This window comes from Sapajus apella, unplaced genomic scaffold (assembly GCF_009761245.1).
Source record: "Sapajus apella isolate SASKATOON/1434 unplaced genomic scaffold, GSC_monkey_1.0 scaffold6, whole genome shotgun sequence".
In the NCBI taxonomy this organism is placed as follows: domain Eukaryota; kingdom Metazoa; phylum Chordata; class Mammalia; order Primates; family Cebidae; genus Sapajus; species Sapajus apella.
In genome coordinates, this window is record NW_022436946.1 from 73,099,403 (window position 1) to 73,117,647 (window position 18,245).

Consider the following 18,245-nt stretch of genomic DNA (forward strand, 5'->3'; position numbering starts at 1 on the left):
AAAGAAACTGTTTATTTTATCTTGAAATAGTTTTTATTTTATTTATTTTTATTTTATTTTAGAACAGCTTTTACTTTTTTATTTATTTATTTTATTTTAGGTCAGTTTTAGATTCATAACATTATAAAAGATAATACACATATGTCCCCACACCCAGTTTCCTCTATAATTAACATTCTCCATTAGTATAGTATAGAACATTTGTTACAATTAATGAACCAATATTGATATATTATTATGGTGGCTGTGTAATAGCAATATGACTTAGCACTGTTGATATTGACCTTGATCATTTGGCTTGAGGGGTTTGTCAGGTTAAAATCTTACTTATATTTTTTCTGAAGGCCATCAAAGGGGTTTCCTGAAAATTTTAATGAAATATTCATTTGATTTTTCTTTATTCGTGTTGTGGTAAATTTACTATAAGTTTCTAAGTATTTAGGCAAAAATAATTTTGATGGTGGTAAAGAACATCTTATCTTTTTTTTATATGTTGTAGGTGGGAATGAGATCTCGAAACCAAGGTGGTGAAAATTCATCTGATGGGCATATCTCCTGTCCCAAGCCTTCCATCATCGGCAATGCTGGTGAAAAAAGTCTCTCAGAAGATGCAAAAAAGAAGAAGAAATCAAATAGGAAGGAAGATGATGTCATGGCCTCAGGAACTGTCAAACGACACCTAAAAACATCTGGAGAAAGTGAACGAAAGACTAAGAAATCCCTGGAGTTATCCAAAGAAGACCTCATCCAACTACTCAGTATAATGGAAGGGGAATTGCAGGTAGAGTCAAACTTTCCCAACTGTTGTATTTTTGGTTTCTAAGCTATAAAATAAGAGAATGTAAATCTGTTCCCCTCTCTGAATCATGAACTTTATAGGGAAAAAGATATGTTTCCCTTATTTCTAAATCCCTAGTGCCTGGCACAAGTTTTCACTAAACAAGTATTTGTTGAATGAATGATAAATGAAAAAGTGCCAATTCTAACTTTGAACTTCCCTAAAAGCATAAAATTTCTTCATTATATGATTTTGGTAATGATTTAATACAGGCCCTTTCAGTCAGTAGGTAATCAATTAGGTTATCTAATTTAGACATTGACTGTGACAGAAAAATGCAGAAATTCAGTGATGATTAAAATGGAGAGTTAAGGTCAATTGTTACTTTTGTTATTTTTCTAGAAGGTAGAGTAAAAGAGAGATGGGGAAATAGAGGCAAAAAAAGGCTTTCTTGAAACTAGCCTTATTATACAGTCTTTTCTCTCTTTTTTTTTTTAACTTTCAGCCTCAATATTCTATAACATCATAGGAGATGAAATGCACACAAATAAGCAGAGCATTGCATTCATTATGAGGTACCTAATAGTTTCCTAAACATTTTCAAATCTACTATCTCATATGATCACAATAAAAATGTGGATGTCATCTGTATTTTATAAATGAATAATCTGAGGCCTAGAAGGATTAAAGGTTTGTCTAGATCTCATCTCAGCCTTCCTGATTCTTCATCCTGTGCTCTTTCCTCTGTCACCCCCAGCAATCTTATTTAGTTGCCATGAGCCAGGTCCCTCCCTCCCATTAAGTTTGTATTTCTAGGGACCCAGGAGGCAGGCAGGAAGTCAGGATTCTTCTGAATTTTTGAGCCTTGAACAAGTAGATTTCTGGAAGTAGAGAAAGAATACTTTTTTTTTTTTTTTTTCGAGAAGAATATAACTTAGAAAGTGGAGCTACTATTTTCATTTTTGTTTTTATTAGTTTCTTAGCTTGCATGAGCCTCTGAAGGAATAATATTAATAACAATTGCATGAAATAAAATCCTTGTTGGCTTATGGACACTGTTAGCTTTTGAGAGATAATTGCAACCTACTCTAAACTAGAGTGAGTCACTCTGTTCCTGTTATCATCTCTGTGTGTATACAGATAAGGAAACCCCTGGGGTAAAGAAAAACAAATAACATACAAAACTGGTGTTTAAACAAACAAACAAATATGATTGAGCTTACCATTTACAGACTGAGAAAAATCATGTTGGCATTTCACAGCAAAAGATAAAATATTCTAGAGAAACCACTGTTACTAAAAATACCTTAATCACTCCCAAAAATGTGGTTAGTATTTTTGTCTATTAACATTTGTTGTGTACAGAGGCAGAATTACTTCACCATTTAAGCTGCCCCTAGCCGAAGCTATTGACCTGAGTGAAAGGGACAACTTTTGCCTTAGAAACCTTCGCAAAACAACATCATTAGCTCACTTCTCTCCATCCATGGAGGCTCTTGCAAAGCCAGTGGCTCTTGCAGACTCTAATTTCTGTATAAGGCTGTTATACTGTTATATCATGTTAAACTCTGGAAAGTATTTAAGATTCATGTGATTTTTATGTTCATAGTGGTGCTAGATATGGCTTCAGATCCTGGCTATGCAAAATATAAACTCATACTTCTGAGATATTAAAGAAATTAGTCAGAAGTCTCCAAAGACATGCATTTTGCTTTCCATGAATCTTTATAAATACAATATACTAAATTAAATAACAGATATATTATGGAGCAGCTATCAATAAGTAAAAAGTGCAAGACATCATTTATGTGGGAGGCAATGAAGAGAAAGATAAATGAAGGACCTGGTATTTTAAGGAATTCCATGGCTAAGTGATTTGCAAAGCAGATAATCTATTCCATATATAGATGCACACACACATATACAAGTCCATATATATAAGCATATGTCCTTGGAAATGCAGATTTAACTATGTTAGATTTGTTTAAAGTGAGAGTGCTCCTATATTTAGAGCTATATATATATATATATTCCTATAGTAGCAGACACCTGTCTTCTAGTAGCATTGTCACATGGGGGAGTGTTGTACTTAACAGTGGGAGGGAGTTGACATTAGCAATGTGAGTGGACTAGTAAAAATGTGGAAGTTACCAGCCAATATCATACTGAATGGGCAAAAGCTGGAAGCATTCCCTTTGAAAACCGACATAGAACAAGGATGCCCTCTCTCAACACTCCTACTCAACATAGCATGGGAAGTTCTGGCCAGGCCAATCAAGCAAGACAAAGAAAGAGTATTCAAATAGGAAGAGAGGAAGTTAAATTATCTCTGTGTGCAGATGACATCACTGTATGTTTAGAAAACCCCGTAGTCTCAGCTCAAAAACTCCATAAGCTGACAAGCAATCTCAGCAAAGTCTCAGAATAAAAACCAATGTGCAAAAATCACAAGCATTCGTATACACCAATAATAGACAGAGAGTCAGGTCATGAGTGAACTCCCATTCACAATTGCTACAAAGAGAATAAAATACCTAGGAATACAACTAACAAGGGATGTAAAGGATCTCTTCAAGGAGAATTACAAACCACTGCTTAAGAAAATAAGAGAGGACACAAACAAATGGAAAAACATTCCATGCTCATGGATAGGAAGAATCAATATGAAAATGGTCATACTGCCCAAAGTAATTTATAGATTCAATGCTATCCCCATCAGGCTACCAATGACCTTCTCCACAGAACTGGAAAAAAACACTTTAAACTTCATATGGAATCATGAGAGAGCCCACATAACCAAGACAATCTTGAGCAAAAAGAACGAAGCTGGAGGCATCACACTGCCGGACTTCAAACTATGCCTGCAGTAACCAAAATAGCATAGTACTGGTACCAAAACAGATATATAGACCAATGTAACAGAACAGAGGCCTCAGAAGTAATACCATACGTCTACAAGTAACTGATCTTTGACAAACCTGACAAAAACAAGCAATGGGGAAACGATTCCCTATTTAATAAATGGTGTTGAGAAAACTGGCTAGCCATGTGCAGAAAACTGAAACTGGACCCCTTCATTACACCTTATACAAAAATTGACTCAAGATGGATTAAAGATTGTTTAAATCTTACGTTTGTAAGACCTAAACCCATAAAAACCATGGAAGAAAACCTAGGCAATACCATTCAGGACATAGGCATGGGCAAAGACTTCATGACTAAAACACCAAAAGCAATGGCAACAAAAGCCAAAATTGACAAATGGGATCTAATTAAACTAAAGAGCTTTTGCAAAGCAAAATAAACTATTATCAGAGTAAATAAGTAACCTAGAGAATGGGAGAAAAGTTTTGCAATCTATCCATCTGACAAAGGGCTAATATACAGAATCTGCAAGGAACTTAAAAAAATTTACAAGAAAAAAAACAACCCCATCAGAAAGTGGGCAAAGGATATGAACAGCCACTTTTCAAAAGACATTTATGTGGCCCACAAACTTATGAAAAATAGCTCATCATCACTGGTCATTAGAGAAATGCAAATCAAAACCACAGTGAGATACCATCTCACACCAGTTAGAATGGTGATCTTAAAAAGTCAGGAAACAGGCCGGGCATGGTGACTCATACCAATCCCAGCAGTTTGGGAGGCTGATGTGGGTGGATCACCTGAGGTAGGGAGTTTGAGACCAGCTTGACCAATATGGTGAAACCCTGTATCTACTAAAAATACAAAAAGTAGTGGGGCATAATGGTGTGTGCCTGTAATTCCAGCTACTTGGGAGGCTGAGGCAGGAGAATCCCTTGAACCTGGGAGGCAGAGGTTGTGGTGAGCAGAGATCGCACCATTGCACTCCCGCCTGAGCAACAAGAGTGAAACTCTGTCTCAAAAAAAAAAAAAAAAAAAAAAAAGTCAGGAAACAACAGATGCTGGAGAGGATGTGGAGAGATAGGAACGTTCTTATGCTGTTGGTGGGAGTGTAAATTAGTTCAACCATTGTGAAAGACAGTGTGGCAGGGCTTCAAGGATCTAGAACTAGAAACACCACTTGACCCAGCAATCTCATTACTGGGTTTTTACTCAAATGATTATAAATCATTCTACTATAAAGACACATGCACACGTATGTTTATTGCAGCACTATTCACAATAGCAAAAAATGGAACCAACAAAAATAGCAAACTTGGAACCAACCCAAATGCCCATCACTGTTAGACTGGATAAAGAAAATGTGGCACATATATACCATGGAATATTATGCAGCCAAAAAACGAATGAGTTCATGTCCTTTGCAGGGACATGGATGAAGCTGGAAACCATCATTCTCAGCAAACTAATACAGGAACAGAAAACCAAACACCACTTGTTTTCACTCCTAAGTGGGAGTTGAACAATGAGAACATATGGGCACAGAGAGGGGAACATCACACACTGGGGCCTGTTGTGGAGTGTGGCAAAGGGAGGGATAGCATTAGGAGAAATACCTAACGTAGATGATGGGTTGATGGGTGCAGCCAACCACCATGGCACATGTATACCTATGTAACAAACCTGCACATTCTGCACATGTATCCCAGAACTCAAAGTATAATAAAAAAGAAAAAAATCTAAAAAAAAATGTGGAAGTCATGTGCTATGTTTGCCAGACTAAAGATATGAAAAAAAAATCTTTCTGAAATGCTGGTGCTGGGAGGAGAAGCAGGACTATATCTTATGAGGTAAGTTACCGTCAGCTCAGGCTGTGTGTCATCTGGCTTAATATGTATGGAGCATTTAATGAGTTGTCTCCCAGATCTCCAAAGACCACATATTGCTCTCTCTTAATGGGGTGACTTTATGTGACTCAGATGTCCTTACTCTGGAAGTGGTGTTTGGAGGTTATAATTGCCTGATGGGTACTTCATGCTTGCTACATAAACAAAACCAACTTTCTGAAATTGTGGTATTGCAGCAGAGAAACAGTTTAACACAAGGCTGGTTATGTGGAAGGACTGGATTTGGTAAGCAAGTCAGTCTCCCTGAGAACTCAGGGGCTAAGATTTTTATGGATAATTTGGTGGGCAAGGGGATAGGGAATGGGTGCTGCTGATTGGTTGGGAATAGAATTATAGGGGTGTGGAAAATAGGTCTTGTGCTTCTGGGTGGGGGCTACAGGACTGATGGAGTCATGAGTTATGGGTCCAGTTGGGGTCAGTCAGTTGCCAGAATGCAAAAATCTGAAAAACATCTCAAAACACCAGTCTTAAGTTCTACAATAGTGGTGTTATCTATAGGAGCAATTAGGGAAGTCCCAAATCTTGTGATCTCTGGCCACATGACTCCTGAGCGGTAAGGAATTATGGAAACTATGCCTCCATTTTAGCAGAATTCAGGGCCCTCCCCTAATCTTAGTTTCATGGTTTTTCATTAGTTATAGGTTCCTAAGATAGGAAGGGGTTAGTTTTAGGAGGGACTATTATCATCCTTGCTTCCAAGTTAAACTATAAATTCTTCCCACAGTTAGCTTGGCTTTTGTCCAGGAATTAGTGAGGTCAGCCAGCTTGTGAGGCTAGAAGCAAGATAAGAGTCAGCCACGCTGGAGTCCTCTCACTGTCATAATCTTGGCAAAGGAGGTTTTAAGGTTCTGTAAAATATTAAAACTATAAGGTACCTTTAAGGTGTCTTATGTACCTCACCTTCTTTATATTACAAATATGAAAGCCACAAACAAGTTTTGTGACTTGCCCAAGGTCACACGGCAATGTAGAATTCTAGATCCAAATTTCCTGTCCTCCTGTTGAATGACCTTCCCATTATATCACTTACTTTCCATGGAGGTTCAAGAGCAGTTGGGTTCCAGGACCTTTCATTTATTCTAGGCCTCCATAATTTCTTTAAAGTAGATGCACATTGTAAACTTACAGACTGAAGCTATTTTGTGAACAAATGAACTTTTTAGGTAAGAGAAATTTAAGACATTTTTTTTTTTTACACACCAGGGAGACAAAATGGGATCTGAGCCTCAAAGTATGGTGCAATCTAGATAATCAGAAAAATGGCAACAGTCAGGGATGATACATGGCCATGTGAGCTGGGCATTGCATAACTCTGGGAGGCTTTGTATTCACTACTCTAAGGACGGTGTCTTCCGGAGTTGTGTAACAGTGCAGCCTTTGGGGATCAGATCTCCAGGTAGAAAGAAATAGGATGATACACAAAGAAAATAGCTTATATATTGGAGAGATGGGACCAAGATCAAGTCTGCCTTTAGGGGGTATGCCTTAAAAGTGACTTGGGGAAAAGGAAGAGATGGAGATTCCTTCAGGCATGTCATGCCAATTTTCTCCTTTTCAGACTCCTTTTTGATCTCTCTCATTCTCTCCAACACTATATCCAACATTTTGGACACTGTAGACAATTCTATGTGTTTTTTGGTACACCAGTGCCCTGCCACTTTTGGTACCTGTTATGTGATCTACGGAAAATTGTTGAGCCAATATTATAAACAGCATGACCTTTATTGTAGGCCTTGGCTCTTTGCAAAATATGTACATTTGCTGTTTTGTTTGCCTATCTAGGTATCCCATGAACTCTTGAAGTACACCTTTAATGGATATGTATTAGAAATAGAGTTGGATCTCCTACAAATTTTGCGTTTTAGGGAGTCTTGTCTAGAACCAGTAATGTAAACCTTCTCTTGAAGAGAACGTTTTTCAGACTTTTTAAGCCACACCTCAGCAGATGCAGCCCTGTCATCTCAGCACAATGACTGGCCTGCATTGCCTGCATGAAGTATCTGGGATGGTTTCCATTATTGTACTTCTGTCAGTAACCACTTCCAATACTAACTACTTCCTAATAAATTGGAACATTCTTACTCTCTGGGTGAAAAACCAGTTGCATATTTCCCAGTCTAAACTGAAAGTAATGAAATAGTACCCCTGGTTCATCTTTTGGGCACCGTGATTAATTTTCTTTTGTATTTATCCCAAAGTAGCACTTTTAAAAAGTGAGTAAACTTGGCTGTACTGAAAATGACAAAAGTTCGAAGGAAATGGTGTCTATATCAAAAAGCCATAACATAGAAGATCTGGCAAAAGGATATTCTTGTGGAATGATTCAAGAACAAGGCACATATTAATTCTTTTTCTTGAAGCAAAAAAAAAAAAAAGCCATTTTAATAAATTCTATTGATATTTTTACTTGGCTACATTTTAGAAAAAAATGACTTAAATTGGGTTTAATTGTTTTTCCCTTTGTTGTTATAGTTAGCTCCCTTCTGCCTGTGTATAAGGAGGCACAGAGTAAACTGGATAACACAGCAGGTTAGTGCACTGCCCTTCCATTTGGCACTGGTATTTTCCAGGCTAAGTCAGAGACAAAGTCACTGACATGTTGAGAAATCTCCCTTCATCCTGAGTGAATGACAGAAGGTTTGTTGTATATTTGAAAAATAATTTATAAAACAGATAATTTGTGGATTGTTAGAAGCTTCTTCTTTTCTGTAACTTCTTAACTCATAAACACATTCTTTTGGGTTTCCGAGCCATTTTTAAAAATATTGTTCACTAGTCTTTCTTGCACCTCTCCAAGAAGCTGAAGTTTCTTTAGCTGCCTAAGATCCAGACCCACCAAGAACAATTGTTTTTTCTTACCAAGATATAACCACACCTGAACAGACCCTTTTATCATTTAAATTCCAAAAAGAACAATTTGCAAGTTAATCCTGTATTGCCCCTTAATAGAATTCCTCTTCCCCCTCTTCTATAACCTGTTTTATCAGGATCCAAGCTCTCATTCTTTCTATAACCTCAAGATGGTTTATAAACTTCTGCACTGCATTGAGTAGCTGGGTCTTCATTGTGAAGGCTCCTGTGTATATGTGATAAATAAATTTGTATGCCTTTTCTCCTACTAAATATATATATATATATATATATATACACACACACACACACACAATATTTCTCTTTTCCTCTTCACCACCGAATATAGGTAAGCCTCCTGTCTGTGCTTCTTTCATTCTTTGGGCTTTAATTAATAAATAATTAATTAATTCAAAATTGATTGATCTTGCAATATTTAAGAAACATTGCCATTTCAGAGATCTGAGGAATGCAAAGATGAATAATCATAATACTTGTATTTGATGAGCTTCTACTTATGTGCCAAGTATGGTTTTGGGCACTAGATATTACAGCAACCATTAAGAAGGGGCTCATGACTTGGTAGGATAGATGAGAATATACAGCAATGAGTATTGTTTTGAGTAATTGCAGTGTAAATTACAGGAGTACAAAGGAGGGAAAGATTATGACAATATAAGAGCTTCACTAAAAATTTGAACTTTGAAGAGTTGTTGGGCTTGGGGCAGATAGAGATGAGGATAGGGACCAACATGAGCAGAATCAAACAGAGTGGGCCATGTTCATTGATGAATAGTCTGGCGTTAGTGAAGTAGTATTTTGTGGAGGTAAAATGATACCCCCCCCCCAGTTAGAGACTAAAAATAGGAGGTACCCCTGACCCATCAAAATAGTCAGAAGGTGTAAGGATTCCAGGGGAGTAGAGTGATGCAGAAGTCAGGGGAGTAAAGATGAAAGAGTATCAAGGAGAGCTTTAGTTAGTCAAATCAGCAGAAAGGCCTGTCAGGCAGGACTGAAGGGCATTCTTTGGGTTTGTTAATTTGAAGCTTTTTGGGAACATTTGTCAGAGCAGTTTTAGTGAGGTTAAGCCCATTTTCAGTGGGTTGATAAATGAAGGAAAGTTAAATAAATAATTTAGAAAAACTTTTTTTTTTGTAATAATTAGATTTTCTGGGTTTTTTGTTCATTCATTGTTATTGTTTTAAACAGCCAGAGAAGCCAATTTTCCCTCTTCTTTAGCTTAGTGTAAATTATTTGCATGGCACAGAGTAGGCTAAAGAGTAGGCCTACATTTGTTGGCTTCTGGATTTGAAATCATCATGTTGCTTTTCTCTACTTTGAAGCTTTAACTGAAACATGGGATTATTAAAAAGTAAAAGGCCAAAACACTGTGACTTGAATGCCAAGTCCTATGGGGAAATATGATAGAATCGAAAAGGTTTGGTAGTTGACTTTATTAGTGTTGACTCTGGGCCTCAGTTTACTCCCCATGTGTCTAATGGGGATATTTCCTACCCTATGGAGTTGTTGTCGTTACTAAGCTTAGTCAATGTAGATGTTATCTGGAGAGTTTGAATGAGAAAGGTATAGAAGGGTAAGAGTAACTAGAGGGAAACTCAGATCAACTCACCGTTTTAGTGATAAAAGATACTTTACTGTGTTTATAGGTTAAGAGGTGGCAGGACAAGAAAAAAGCAGAGTCAAGGATATAGAAAAGAGAAAGAATTTTTGATGACAGCATCTTGGAAGATATAGGAGGAGGGGAACCAAAAGTGCAATTTGGATTGAACTTGGTTTTGGTCTTGAAAAGGAAAGAGACCCTTCTTCTGTGATGGAAGGAGGAAAGATGAGTGGGACTGACATTTGCATATGAGGGGTGGGCAGTTGAGGTAGATCCCCCTAAAGCCTCAGCTTTCTCATCGAGGAACAGACAAAGTTATGTGCTGCTGAAAGTGAGTGGTAGTCCTGAGGATGATTATGTAGATGCTGAATGGTTGCAGAGGGGAATACTAAAGAAAGGTGATGATGTACAAATACAAGCTCTAATAAGTGAAGTTTAGGATTCAGCAGGAAGAAACCATGCATTTGCAGTGGCAGCAGTCTGTTTAGAAGCCTGAGTTTATAGGGGGAGACATATTTTATAGCACTGGATCTAGGGTTGCAGTTGTCTAAGTGGGTGCAGTGAAAGGACAATGATATAAGAAAGTAGAATGTTTGGTGAGACAGTGCCCAGCAGGAAGAGAACTTGGGAGAAGTGAGCAAGTCAATGGCAGGACAGGCCAGAGAGGACTGGAAAACTGGAATTTGGGTTATTTTTGTTTTGTTTTTTGAGACAATCTCGCTATGTTGCTCAGGCGGGGACAGTGGCAGTGACACAGCTCACTGCAGCCTCCAATTCCTGGGCTCAAGTGATCCCCTTACCTCAGCCTCTCAAGTGCCTAGAACTATAGGTGTGTGCTATGTGGCAGTTTTAACTAATGCAGGGTCTTGGGTGTGATCCTGGGAGTGGAAGTGAAAGCAATTGGAATTAATGAGGTCAAGAAATGGTGAAGTTGGGATATTGGTTAAATCTCCCATTAAATGTTGAAACCTCCTAGGATTATGGCAGGATTTGGAGTGCAGAACAAGTCTATGTCATCTAACAAATATGAGATTTGGGGACCAGAAAGTCAGTAAATAACTCCTGCCAGACTACTTTTTCTAAAATGTTTCTCTGATGGTTTTATTCTGTTGCTTAAGAATTTACAAGAGGTCCCTAGACCTTATCAGATAGAAATCTAAATTGCTTAGACTGATCTGAAAAAGCTCCCTCTTAGCATGAAAGCTCATCTTTAGAGTTACTTAATATGACCATCCCTATCCAACGAGGCAGTCTCTACATTTTTTCCCCATACTCTGAGACACATACTCACACATACGAACTTAAGATACTTGCACGCAGAAATTGGGGCCCTCAAGGAAATTCAGGATATGTGTTTATTTTTGTCCTATCCTATACTTTTCTCCTGTACCTGTCAATATTTATTTTTCTTTTCTTTTTTTTTTCTGAGATAGGGTCTTGCTTTTTTGCCCAGGCTGGAGTGCAGCGGCATGATCACAGCTCACTGCAGCCTCAATCTCCCTGACTCAAGCGACCCTCTTTCCTCAGCATCCTGTATAGCTACAACTGCAGGCATGCACCACCATCCATGGCTAATTTTTTTGAATTTTTGTAGATAAGGGGTCTCACTATATTGCCCAGGCTGGTCTTGAACCCCTGAGCTCAAATAATGCTCCCATCTCAGCCTCCCAAAGTGCTGGGATTACAGGCATGAACAACTATACTCAGCGCTATTCAGTATTTCTTTAGGGGCCACTGAAGGCTTACCTCCTCTGTGAAGTATTTCCTAATGACTTGTTCCCCAATGCTTATCTTTCTCCTGCCATGAAATCCTACACTGATCCTTCATGAAGTGAACCATAGCACTTCATACACCTGCATTCCCTAAGTATTGTATGTACCTACATCTTGTTGCCCAAAAAACTTCCTGAAAGAAGCTGTGTCTTCTGCATCTTTTGTGTGCCTCATTATATCTAGAAAAGGGTTAGACATATCATTGTTAGTCTATTAGTAACTGGTGATTAATCTTGAAATGTTCTAATATATATACACCCTATTTGACAGTCATAAGATTAATATTTTCAACAAATATCTGCAAAATACTCTGAATTATATAGGAAAAGTCTAAGTATCATAAAGTATAATGTTATTATTGAATTAAAAGTAACAGTCATAAATATTTACAATGATATTCCTACTACAATACTATGATTCTACTTTTCTGTCATCTTTAACAAGAGATGTCATAACTCCATTGGGAATGGTGATAATCAGTTCAGATGGAATTACTTGTGCAACCAAGCACAATAGGCTGATCATTCAGGAGTACCATTTATCACTTTTTTCTTTAAAGATGGCTTTTCTTTTTCTAAATGAGTTCCATTTGTCACATGGGAAGGCCTCCAGTAGAATCCTTGTGCTTCTGAAGAATAAGGCTTTTAGTTACTCTCTATGGCTTTTTAAATTGATGACTCACCTGCACTTAATATGCTCCATCTTTAGAATCTCAGGCTGAGGTCACTCTGAGCAAGGCTGCCCAGTGAAACCTCACACCATCAAAATGGTCAGCGTGCTGAGAATGGCATGTCTTTGCTAAGTTTAGGAGGCAACAGAGAGACAGGTTGCTTTCTGATTAAAATCAGGACCAGATCTGATTTTTTGTTGAATACGATGCTTCAACATCTCATGTGTCCAGTAGTATTGTTCATATTTTGGCAAAGAGTCTTGTTGTCTGATTTTCATTGTTTCAGGAAGAATACTTTTAGGGCTCCTAATAGAATCAGAAAGTTGGCTTTTCTGCAGTGAGAATAATGTTCTCATTGGCGTTGTAGGGGAGAACTTTAGTTTTATTGAGAAATGTAAAAAAATACATATTAATAAAGAAAATCTCTCATAAATCCTTTTATTATTTTATAAGAATCTGGTCATGGGAAAATACCACATAAGGGTAATATGTGAAAGATGGAGATTTCCCCCTAAATGGCTGCAGCCTGCATTTTTGTCAGTGAAAATGGTCTCTATTTAGTAAACTAAATTATATCTAAATATTACAACTTACCTGTACAAATATTTCCCAATTATTTGGGGATGTGCTCTTTTTACATGGAGCCATTTTCAAGTAAAATTAGTGTGTACAGATAACTGGTATGAGAAATGTATGTTAGGCCGAGTAAGACATGGAGCATGATGAATTTGTGATTCCAGAAGGACTTCCAGGAGAGATGTCACATAGAACACTGCCAAATCTGAAGCTCAGGAGGGATAAGGTCTAGACCTGTGCTGTACAATAGAACTTTATTTGAAGATGGAAATGTTCTATATATGACTTGTCCTATAGGGCAGCCATTAGCCACAGTGGTTTGCGAGCTCTTAAAATGTGGCTAATAATGCTGAGGAACTAAATTTTAAATTTTATTTAATGTTAATTAAATTGAAGTTGCCACAGTGGCTAGTGGCTGCTGTATTAACCAGCATGGATACAGAAAAACAAACAAGGTACTAATGTGAAGAGACCATGGTTGAAGCAATGGGATAAGAGAATAAAAGGAAAAATTAAGACCAAGGAGATTCTCTTAGTAAACAACTATGGTTAAGTGTGGTGAGAGAACAAAGAACTGGTCAAAGAAAAAAAGACATGGTTAAAGAGAAAGGAAGGTGATCAAAACGAAGATGTGTTGTGAATGCGAGGGAGGAAGAGGCCTTCAGGAAGACATAGTTCTCAACGCTGCTGCAAAGCTAGAGAATGAAAACTGACGACAGGCCATTTATTGAGCCAGCATTTAGAAGGTGTGTTTTCCAAGGAATGGCGAGGGTTGATACCAAACTACTGGTGTCCAAAAGTGCTTGGGCAAACTTCACTTTTGACAAGTTTGTGGGTAGCTGGCAGGACTATCTCTACGGGAATAGTAGGGGAGGGAAAGGGGAAAGGCCTTTTTTTTTTTTTTTTTGAGGTGGATTCTCACTCTGTTGCCCAGGCTGGAGTACAGTGGCTTGATCTCGGCTCACTGCAATCTCTGCCTCCCGGGTTCAAGCGATTCTTCTTCTTCAGCCTCCCGAGTAGCTGAGACTACTGTCGCCCACCACCACACTCAGCTAATTTTTGTATTTTTAATAGAGACGAGGTTTCACCATGTTTGCCAGGCTGGTCTCGAACTCCTGACCTTGTGATCCTCCTGCCTCAGCCTCCCAAAGTGCTGGGATTACAGATGTGATCCACCACGCCGGCCAGGGAAAGTCTTTTTGTTTTGTTTTGTTCTGATTTTGTTTTGAAAGAGGACACTTAAATGCTTTATAGATGTTAAGTACAAACTTTTTTCATAATTTCCAGTCCCACTCTTGCTCTCTTTGTCTTCCACAGATGCTTTGATGTGGAAGTATTTTACCTATAAGACTGAGATCTTCTCAACTTCTTTCCACAACAAAATACTCTGTTCATTGCCTTCCCTTTCTTTACTTCGGCCTTCACTAAAAGTAAAGTGTCCCTTTTTGTCAAAGCTACTTCTGTTGACTTGATCCTGCTGCCTTCCCAGACTAACATATCTTCTACCCTTCCCTCCCCCATCCCTGAATCTCCCATGGCCTTTAGCACCAGACTGTTGGGGGGCCTGGAAACTTTCCAAATAAAGGGAACTAGATTGTTCAAATCTCCCGCAGCTCTTTAGGCGTGGAATTATTGTCAGAAAGGTCTCCACCCTCTAGGGAATAAGGCCATGAAATATTTGAGTTCCCTTTTTCTAACCTTCTCCTGACTATATGCATACTCTTCTTTCCTCCCTCCATATTATTCAGGGACCTATAGCCTCACATAGGTAAATTCATCTCCATCTTTTTCTACATTGACTATTTTTTAACAAGACGTGTACTTGTCAATGTTTGTCTTTTTAAAAACTATTTTAACTTAACAACTTCTTGAGAATAGACAATGTCTATAAAATATTTTGATAGGTGCTTTTTGAAAATTACTTTGTAGTTCCAATTGGTTAATATAAAGTTTTTTTTTAATAAAGAGTGTATTTCTAGTTTAATTTTTAAAGTATTACACGTTAAATGCAAAAGGTTGGCTTTGGCGGAACCTTCGGCATAGCAACCAAGAGTAAGGCTGTTGCCAGGTGATGAACACTCTGGATTTGTTTTCTACCTGTCACAGTGCCTAACCCCTGCATCACTTTACCTCTTTTCTCCACAGATGTGTTAGGCAAGTATTAGTGGCAGAGCTGTATCTCATCCAGGAACCAGATGGGATCCTGTCCTGAGAACACTGTCATCATAATGTCCTAATGGCTGGGTGAAATGATAGGATGCCTGGAATTTCCTTTAAAACACTCTAACCCTTCATTTTCAAAAAAAGTATATGAAGAGATAGATAGGTGGTGCATTATACTCTTCAGGCTACTTTGATGTATGTTTAAAACTTTTTCATAATACAAAGTTTAAAAACAAATAACATATGAAATGGCAAAAGAAAAATAATGTCTATGTTGCCCATGTGACCTTTCTGTACTGCCTAATATATGCCAGGACTCTCATTTTATTTAATAATCACAATAATCCTAAAAGGTTAGATGAGGTCTGAACAGAAGCCCAGACGGTTTAAACTTCGTTTAACTCCGTTAAGAGCATTTCCTTGTAAGGTGTGTCATGCCCTTCTAACCCCAAACCCAGTGCCCTTTTTTTCAGCATGCATCTCCAAAACCTGTGGCATTACATTGTTTTAGCATTTTGTTTTAAAATGATTTCACTTTGTGCTAAAGACTGAAAGCTAATTATTTTAAGTCACAATAAACCAACAAATGTATATTAATGGCCTATTGTACGACAGTAAAATAATGTGCTGCTATTGTTTTAGCATCCAAGTTGAGAAGCAAACTCACTGGAAAAGAGAATCTGATTCTACAGATAAGAAGAGGAAACATCAATTGATTGCCAACAGGTTTTATTTTTCTCCATACAAAACAGCACGTTTTAAAATTCACAAAAACTTGGAATATCTTTTTTGGTCTCTAAGTCACAACTTGAATTGATGTTTGGTTTCCCTTCAAAGGTCTGGTTTATCCCCTCAAGTGCATCTTGCTCTTTTTCATGCTTCTTAGTAGGAGTTTAAAAACATGAACAATAGAAATCAATTGTAATAAACTCAAAGGTGACATAGACCAATGCCATTGTCAAACTGGTCATTGAAAAACACTGAAAAATTAAGTAAAATTCTATACTTTGGGGATTCATTTTCATAGTTTGTCACTAGAGAAGTTTCTCTGAATGTGGAATGTACCAGAAAGCAGGAGGAGGAAGTACAGTGCTCTCTGCTTAGCTGTGAAATCGGCTCTTTGTGTTGCTTCATTGCAACCTCCATTTTTCTTTGATGGCCAGTATTCTCTTCCTTTGGGAGGGTAATAAGGGGAGGATGTAGTCTGAGTGGTTTAGTAAAAGTATAAATTTCTCTTTAAGCTAGGTGCATTTTGCTGGCTTACACTATTAATATAAAACTTTTTAAAAGATAGTTATTAAATGTTTTTAAGAATAAAATGTAGACCAGTATGTCTAGACCATAGTGAATTTAACTTTTAATTGACCGAAATAAGTGAAATGTCACCCTACCACACCACTTACAACTTTTATCACCTTGACATTGTTTACAAGTGCCTAGCGAAATCTTTAACCTCTCTTTTGTTCCCTTCTCTCTTCCGAACAGTTTCAGGGACACTCTTGAAAGTCACTGGGCTAATACTTATAGAACGGCCCTCTTTTAGGTACTTCCTTCCTCAGGATCTTCCCTCCTTTCAGCCTCAGTGATCCTCAGGAGAACTCTCCTAGTGTAGTGGTGTTGGAGGGTTTGTTCTGAAGCTCATGTGACCTGCAATATCTTTAGGTTTGCAGGTGAGGTTACGAATGCAGATAAAGTAGTGGAGTGTGTTTCTTTGCAAAACTAACTGATCCAGCTAGGATTTAAAATGACTTCATAAGTACTGCATCAACCTGTCATAGACCAGCTTCATAACAATGAAGGGCTCAGAGTGACTCATATCATAAGGCTGTCAACAGATAAATGCTTTTTTCCAAACTCTGTATTTAAGAGAGAAAGCAGGGTACTGATGAAAACTGTTGAAATTCTTTTGCTGTGATAATACATAATCAAAAGAGGATATAAATTTGATGAAATAAGAACACTGTCACTTGAATATTTTCAGCTAACATGTAATTCTATCTGTGGATAAAATCTTGTGCTTCAATAGTGTATCTGTTTGTATTGGCAGGAAAGGACTTCTATGGGCCTTTCCAAACAGCAGCCATTAATCTCTAGAATACTTACTTTGAGGTTAAACATTTCCTCATCAAAGGCGTGAAAGTAAATGTGAAACAATGTTCACAAATTTAAGCAGCCTCTGGGCTGTCCCTTTGCCCTTCAAAAAGTAGGAATAATGAAAGTACATTTACAAGTCATGGTTCTATGAGGATCAGCTAATTTATGAGGAAAATCAGCTGTGTAAACCAAGGGTTTGCATGTTCCTCAGCAGATGGAGGAAACAGTCTCACAGGCTCAAAAGACATGAAAATAAGTGACCCTTAAAGAGTGGAGGGAGTGGGATCTTAACATTACTGTTTTTGAACCTCAAATGGGTCTGCCCTGATATGGCATGTTATAATTCCTGCCGACTTGGAATAATAATAATTAAAATACATATATATGTTTTATATGTGTATATGTTATGTAAAAATCTGTATATGTATACATATATATTCAATTTGCAAACTTTTTAAACCTAAAAACAATATGTAAGATGAGTTGTGTTCTGAAGTAATGAAAATATACATGTCTTGTTTTTCTTTAATGGAATGTAAATTCCTAGCCTCGAGTTTACAAAAGATAAGCATTTGAGTACTGATAAAATCAATTTTCCATATAGAATGTGAGCCTTATTTGTAATCTTTGCAATATCTAACATGATTTATTTATAGACGGTTGTGGCATAACGTGTCAGCCCAAAATGCCCAGCATGCTGACTACAAAATACCTGAGCAAAGACCTTCCTTGAAAAGAAACTTACAAATCCTGACTGGGAGACACTTACAGGGTCACTGAAGAGTTGAGCACTGGAAGCTTTGAACATGGCACTTTCTCTCCAGAACTAATTGTTTAAGAGACATAGGCTTCCCTTTGTAGCCTGTGAGACAGGACATAGGTGATTGTTAAGATCCCATTCCCTCCTGAGTGTCACTGCCTCAGTGCAATTATCTTTACTGATAC

At 37.7% G+C, this 18,245-nt stretch overlaps 1 protein-coding gene and 1 non-coding gene across 7 annotated transcripts in view; both read left to right on the top strand.

Moving 5' to 3' along the window:
* The window catches only part of FILIP1 (filamin A interacting protein 1), a 239,292-nt gene that overhangs the window by 116,521 nt on the left and 104,526 nt on the right, over positions 1–18,245 (top strand). For all 6 annotated transcript variants that reach the window (XM_032275485.1, XM_032275487.1, XM_032275484.1 and 3 more), the window contains exon 2: positions 500–781. In XM_032275485.1, coding sequence (XP_032131376.1) covers positions 500–781 — 282 coding nt within the window. The remainder of the gene's footprint in view (positions 1–499; positions 782–18,245) is intronic.
* On the top strand, positions 16,203–16,419 carry LOC116549862. The gene has a single exon (XR_004268128.1). It is a non-coding gene; the product is annotated as a small nucleolar RNA U3 (small nucleolar RNA).